Raw genomic sequence first — 6,804 nt, 5'->3', positions numbered from 1 at the left:
CAGGAATGCTTTTAACACACAGTTAAGATGATTGCTTCCAAGCAAGTTGACTGACTGACCGACGGCTCTGTGCATGAGTTTTAATTGCCTTGGTCTTGTCTCATTGTACGAATCTGGATGTTTCTGTTCAAGTTTCACAGAACACAGTTCTCTAAAATACACTGGTAGTATATCACGTTCATTTTAAGCTATTGCCTATTTTTTGTGCGTGTGTTTTTACCATTTCAGACATTTCCTACTTCTACGAGCCACTCAAAAATGGTTTACAGTTCTTCAAACGTAAAGACGTGTATGAAGCCTGGTGCAGCGTCTAAACCTCATGATGTGCAAGAAGCTCTGAAAAAAAAGCAGGTACTTTGCTGTTCGTTGGCTGACTGACAGTGTAGGCATCAAAGTCCTGGGCAGAGAAGGGTCTGACGGGTCACTGCAGCCCCCAGTAGTGCTGTATCACTTTCAGCATGAGTGTAGTTCCTGTCAGTGTTGGAAATGAACACTGAGGTTAATCATGGGGAAGGGAATATTTATTTTGGGGTGTCTTACTTGACACACGTGGTCATGTTGGGTTTTCTGGTTTCTTGAGGCATTTCTGTGATTTGAATCTCTGCAGATACGAGAGACTTAAATGACAGCATAGGATGTGTTTCTTAAGAGGTGTCTGAAGGGAGCAAAAATTTAGCAGAGTACTTCTGGATCAGATGCGTGTTATACTTGTGCCTTTTGCAAACTAGTAGTTTTCATTATGGTCTTCACTTCTATAGCTTGAAGAAGAAAAATATTACATATATGAGTACATATAATGCTAGACTGATTTTTACTTACTGAAAGAATTTTCTCCTCATATAGGAGGCAATGAAACTCCAACAAGACATGAGGAAAAAGAAGCAGGAGATGTTAGAAAAACAAATAGAATGCCAGAAGGTAAGTCTGGAATGTCTTCCAGTAAGTACATTCTGGTTTTGTAGATACCTGTCTGTTAGGTGTTGCTTTTTCCTGGAATTTACATACCTGCTCTTTTGTTAATGCATAGATGTTGATATCCAAGCTGGAGAAAAATAAGGCCATGAAACCAGAAGAGAGAGCAGAAATAATGAAGACTTTAAAGGAACTGACAGGAAAAATCTCTCAGTTAAAGGATGAATTAAAAACTTCATCTACAACCTCTACACCATCAAAGCTGAAGTCCAAGACAGAGGTATGTGTCACGTGGGACACTTGCCCACCTGTCGTTCGTCACTCTTTGTAACGTTCTGCGGTAAAAATGCGGCAGCATGAGATCAGAACACTTCCAAGCAGCACTTTGGATTCGGAAGCGATAGCCATGGGCAGGCGGGCTGTGGTTTGAAGGAACTCGGATGACCCAGTTTTGGTTGTAGCTCATTCGAGCTGGTTCCAGCTCTGGAGCAGAGAACTCTGGGTCCTTCAAAAAGTGCCTTGGGAGAGGGGCATGAAGGCAATTAGAATAAACGGAATTTGGGCATGAAGGCAATTAGAATAAACGGAATTTAGAGGAAGGCATGGATCTTGTGCACTGATCTCTGTATGGTTTGTGTAAACGTGGTGCTGAGGAGGTGGACAGGACATTAAAAGCACACATTACGGTTCTGCTTTTCCCTTCCATTTTCTCTTTCTCGCCTTTTTCTCTAAGGCCCAAAAGGAACTTCTGGACGCAGAGCTGGACTTCCATAAGAGACTCTCTTCTGGAGAAGACACAACTGAATTGCGAAAGAAGCTAAATCAGTTGCAAGTGGAGGTGAGGTTGTCTGGGTCGATGCTTTTAACCTATTTCTGATATATAAATGCTCTAAATCCTGTCAAAGTGAGGATGGCTGTGTACATTATTTGCCTTCTTTAAACAGGCTGCTCGTTTAGGCATTTTGCCCGTTGGTCGAGGAAAGACAGTGCCAGCCCAAGGAAGAGGACGAGGACGGGGTCGTGGTGGGAGAGGAAGGGGCATGTTGAATCACATGGTGGTGGATCATCGTCCCAAAGCACTAACGGTTGGAGGCTTCGTTGAAGAGGAAAAAGATGAATTGTTACAGCACTTTTCTGTAAGTATGAGGTCATGTTAAAAAAAAGAACAACCCTGAAGAGGATAATTGTGGCCAAACTATAAATCTGAGATTAAGTAGGTAACCTCTACCCCGGGGCCTGCGCTGACTTGCAAAGAGAGGCTTGCTAAGAACTTTGTCAATAAGGGTTTCATTTCCGAATTCTTGAAGATGCAAGTCTTTTCTGTTTTGGAGGAGAATATTACTACTGTTCCTAATTGGTTTTTCTATCATAGAAATTTGGAGATATTGAAGACCTTCAGGAAGAGTATTCCCCACTAAGTGTTGTTTTAACTTTTAAATCTCGCTCAGAGGCTGAGAATGTAAGTATTTCTGCTTTTTTTTCCCCTCACAGTTCTAAAATAAGAATTCTTAACTTCTTGCCTTTGTATTTCAAAATTTGGCAGACTTTGATCCCGCTCATTTGAGCTGGGTAGCGTGGGTGTCTGGTGCTGCGTGCAGCACGGCTGGGTGGGGGGAGCCGCGCCTCCCGTTTGCCCTCACAGTGCCGAGGGGCTGCTGCTGCCGCGGGTTCAGTGTCACCGTCACCTCAGAGCTCGGGTGATGGGTTCGGGTTGCTGAGCAGACAGGTCTGAGTGCAGTTGCTCTCGGAAACCTAAAGTGGGTGATGGTGGCTCCCGTGTTGGAGGTGTTCAGGTGTGCGTCGGCGTGGTGTTCGCTGGCTCTGGCTGCCTGTTGGCAATCTTAAAAACTCTGTACTTGAGCCTCGTTTTGAAAATGTGTTTGTTTAAAACCCAATCTAGGCTGCTAACCAAGGATCCCGGTTCAAAGACCGGAAGCTACAGATATCCTGGTACAAACCTAAGGTACCTTCTGTGTCCACAGAAATCGAGGAGGAGGAGTCTAAGGAAGAGGTATGGAAAAATCTGAATAAACTAATTGCTGTCCTAGGAATCCAATAGCTAAGAGCTCTTGTGGGATACGGTTTTCTGTCTGTTGAAGAAATTTCAAAGATACGGTTGCAAACTCGCATTTCAGCGAGAGAGGCGGTAAAGAGGGAACTTGATACGAAGTGCAGGGGATGCTGTGGTGCGTGCCACGCTTCCTAGGATAAACCCTGGAACTTCTTTGTTTAAAAGTATGTTTTTCCTTCATCTAGGAGACTGAAACCTCAGATTTATTTTTGCACGAAGATGATGATGATGATGATGAAGATGAGGATGAATCCCGTTCTTGGAGAAGATGAAACTTGATATTGGAAATGTATCATTTTAGGAATATAGTTCAAGCTACATCTTTTAAACATTTATTTAAGGAAGTTGACGAGCCAAAAAAAAAGCTTTACTTTCTTTTCAAACCACAAGATTTAAAGTGAGCAAAGTTTGTTATAAAAACATTTCGGATACGGAGCTGTGATAGTAAGCTAGCCAAAGGCCCAGTAGCTTTTTACAAAATTACCAAGCTCACCAGGGCGGTGATTTTTTTTCTATTTAAGAAGGATAAAAGGAGAGGGGGGAAATAATGGTATTTTCTTGTCCTCTTTTTGTGTCACCTGTATTACCTTGTTTTGGTTTTTTTATAATGTGATTGATTTGTTAGTTTATAATTGAAAAGATATTACAGGTTTTATTTAGCAATATTATGGAGTTAGGGGAAAGACGCGAACTTTCATTAAATGTTATGAAAGAAAAAAAATGCCTCATTTGCTAATTGGAAAAGGGTAGCATTTTATTTCATATGGCATCGTTATTATAGGAATTACTTGTGGCTAGATTCATAAATCATTTATTTCGGTGTGTTTGGAAGCCCCGCAGTCTCTGTGCTGTACTGCTCTTTGTGAGAGGAGAGGGAAGAAGGTTTAACAGGGTGTTGTTATCAGTCCAGTTCACTCTGTTTCTGCCAGTTGCGCTTCCCAGCACGCGCAGCGCTGACGGTACCGGCACGGTCGGCACTCGCCCTGTCGCTGTGCGGGGTTTGGGTCTGAGCTGGGCTGGTTGTAACTGCGTTTCCGTGTTGGTGAGCTTGAGTGTCAGGAGTTTGGTGCTTCCTCGGAGGGAAGAAGAGCTGAGCTGGGCAGCGCCCGCAGCCGGGCGGGACTCTGCTGCTCTGCCCGTCCCGGCGGTGAGTCCTGCTCAGAGCTTTCAGCTTTTCAGCCAGGGGCGCCGGGTCCTGCCTGGATCACGCCCGCGCTCCACAGGGCAGGGCCCTTGGTGTGAGGGTTCTGCAGGGGATGCTCAGAGCTGCTCGGGGGAGGCAATTAATTGATCTCCCAGTGTAGTTTCGTTCAGACACGTTTAAGGTGAACGCTGTTACCTTCCCAGCTGCCTTACGTCATACCAGCGTAAAGAGCCCCGCGCGCCCCCGCAGCGGTGTGTGTCGCGATAGGAGCGAGGATGAGGAGCTCAGTCACGCCCTGAGCGGCTCCCGCGGTCCGTGGACTGTCGCCTGGTGAGCGTTGTCCTTCGCTCTGCCCGCTCGTGCCGTACGTTTGTCAGTATGTCTTACGGACGTTTCTACACAAGAGAAACAGAACGTCGGCGCAGAAAAAGCTCTCCTCTTCTGAATGATTAGCTGAGCAGCATGTTTTCCAGCGAGTTCCCGACTGAAGATCAGACACGTCCAACCGTTGTGCTGTGGTCTGAGCTGGGCTGGTGCCCGTCACGGGGCAAGCGACCCTGGGGCCAGGCAGAGCTCAGAGCAGGGTCAACTCCCGGCTCCTTGTGGGCTGAGGGAGCTGTCACTCGGTGTTCTGTCTCCTCGCGTTGAAACCTCGCCTCTCTGTCTCATTGGGGCTTTCCTTCTGATACTGAGGCTAAATTTCAGACGTGAAGAAACAAGGGGAAACCAGTCCCACATACTTAGAAGAATGTCTTGCTTCTCTCCCGTCTTCTCTAATGTATTTTCATAATGTCTGTGGTTCGGTCCGTGTGTGTTTTGAAAAATCTGTTGCAGCAAATGTGTTTGAGTCCTGACAGTTTAAAAATGATAGAGGGAACAAAAGGATTTATATATTTTTTTGTACAGAGTCTTTTCTTAAACTGTATAATTTTGTAAATATTTTGCTTTTTTTGTGTACTAAAACTACCAGCGTATAGATTTCAATAAGAATCGTTGTATTTTTGTATCTGGAAAATGAAAATTACAGTGAATGAATGAAGCTGTAAGAAACATTGCAGTAGCCTTTGACACACGTAGAACGGGATTCCTTTTCATATGGTTTTTGCTCTGAAGTGGCACTGCCCGGCCAGTGCGTCCCGCTCAGCACGAGCCAGAGAGGAGGAGAGTGAGAGCGACAGCTTTATTTAATAACGATTTCTTGAGACCCTCACAGGATTTTAATTTTTTTCCCCCGTTTTACAGTCTGCATTGGCGCCCGCCATAAATCCTCAAGTGTCATCCCGAACGCGCAGAAGCGAGCCCGGCCCAGGGGCTGCGCTGGAGCTGTGACCCCGGGTGAAGCCCCGCGCCTCGAGTCCCGCTGCCGGGGGACAGCCCGGCAGCCTTTGTCTTTCCACAGCACTTTGCTGGGAGAGCCGGGTGGCTTCCAGAGAGCAGCCAGATGAGCTTTAGAATCGAGCCCCTCGCGCGTCACCCGCCCGACCCACGCTGGGAGCGCCGAGAGCGTGACGAGAACAGAAAGTTCAGCAGAACGATCTCCCCTGCGCTGTGAAATAACCCAAGCGAAGCAAACAGCGCAGACTCTGGCGTAGAAAAGGTAGATCTGAAGGCAGTTGCCTGCTTATGGTGACAAAAACTTTTATTTTTAAAATTTTTTTAACAAAACCATGTGAAAAGGAATGAAGTTCCTCTTGGTGTATAGTAAACTTGTACTATAGTTTTTACAAATTGTGAACTTGTGTAATGGTATAATAGGAGATATTGTTGAATTTCTAACTGTTTATACATCTAAATTCATATATGTAATGTTTGTTTTATTGATTACGATCTGAATTTCTAAGATGCATGTTGACTTTTTTGCAATAAAGATATACTATGGAATGGTTCAAGATTTAGAAAACACAAAGAAAATTCTAACTTAAATAAATTGGACAGCAGAACCATTCAAAAAAAGATTACAACTCTCACAAAAAGAGCGTTATCACTTTTTTGGGGGGCAGTATGTCTGTGAGGGGTATGTATTTGCATGGAATGTGTGCGCAGGTTTGTTCTGCTTTGCAGTGAAGGGCCAGGAGAGAAACGGAGCGTTTGGGTGATCTGAAATAGCATTGATTAGGATGGATAGTTGATTGGGGGAGGATACAAAGGCGGTGGGAGGGTATTTTACGTTTTGGGGAAGGTTCAGTCTAAGAGAAAACAGAAACTGTCCTGTGGGCTGTGGCGGGTCCCGGGGGCTCTCGCAGGTGTGCAGGGTCGCTGGTTGTTGAAAAGGGTGTGTGTGGGACTGTGGACGTGCGCATTAAGCCCTTTTCTGTTGCTGATTCTGTTCTTGCTCTTTGCTTCTTTCCCTGATTTCCCATAACTCCTTTTTCCGCCACTGCTTTCAGGAACGTGAGTGTTTGTGGTCCAAGTGTTTAAAAAGCCTTTCTTCTTGACTTCCCTTTACCTACCCGTAGTGTTCAGGTGCTGTGATAAGATTTTTTCTGAAAACCAACCAGAAATTTTACAAGGACGTGAATTTTTCCTTTCTTCCCTGCACTCTGGTTTAGAGGGGGAGGGAAGGAAGGAACTGCCCCGTGTGTCTGACGCCGTCCGTGTGTCGCTGCATCCCTTGCGTCCCTCTGGGCCGCCACGGTGTCGATGCTCAGAGGCTGCCTGGCCGTCCCGTGATGAGCAG

At 45.5% G+C, this 6,804-nt stretch overlaps 1 protein-coding gene across 1 annotated transcript in view; it reads left to right on the top strand.

The window, feature by feature from the left end:
- The window catches only part of RBM27 (RNA binding motif protein 27), a gene marked incomplete at its 5' end in the record, with an annotated part of 16,152 nt that extends 12,459 nt beyond the window's left edge, over positions 1 to 3,693 (top strand). The window contains 8 exons of the mRNA XM_009865686.1: positions 229 to 351; positions 844 to 918; positions 1,028 to 1,192; positions 1,646 to 1,750; positions 1,857 to 2,048; positions 2,285 to 2,371; positions 2,813 to 2,923; positions 3,169 to 3,693. Coding sequence (XP_009863988.1) covers positions 229 to 351; positions 844 to 918; positions 1,028 to 1,192; positions 1,646 to 1,750; positions 1,857 to 2,048; positions 2,285 to 2,371; positions 2,813 to 2,923; positions 3,169 to 3,255 — 945 coding nt within the window. The remainder of the gene's footprint in view (positions 1 to 228; positions 352 to 843; positions 919 to 1,027; positions 1,193 to 1,645; positions 1,751 to 1,856; positions 2,049 to 2,284; positions 2,372 to 2,812; positions 2,924 to 3,168) is intronic.
- Positions 3,694 to 6,804: the final 3,111 nt, after the last annotated feature.

Source organism: Apaloderma vittatum, unplaced genomic scaffold, assembly GCF_000703405.1.
Source record: "Apaloderma vittatum isolate BGI_N311 unplaced genomic scaffold, ASM70340v1 scaffold2643, whole genome shotgun sequence".
Taxonomy (NCBI): Eukaryota; Metazoa; Chordata; class Aves; order Trogoniformes; family Trogonidae; genus Apaloderma; species Apaloderma vittatum.
Note: the sequence above shows the minus strand (reverse complement) of the source record. Positions and strands in the feature narration are given on the sequence as shown.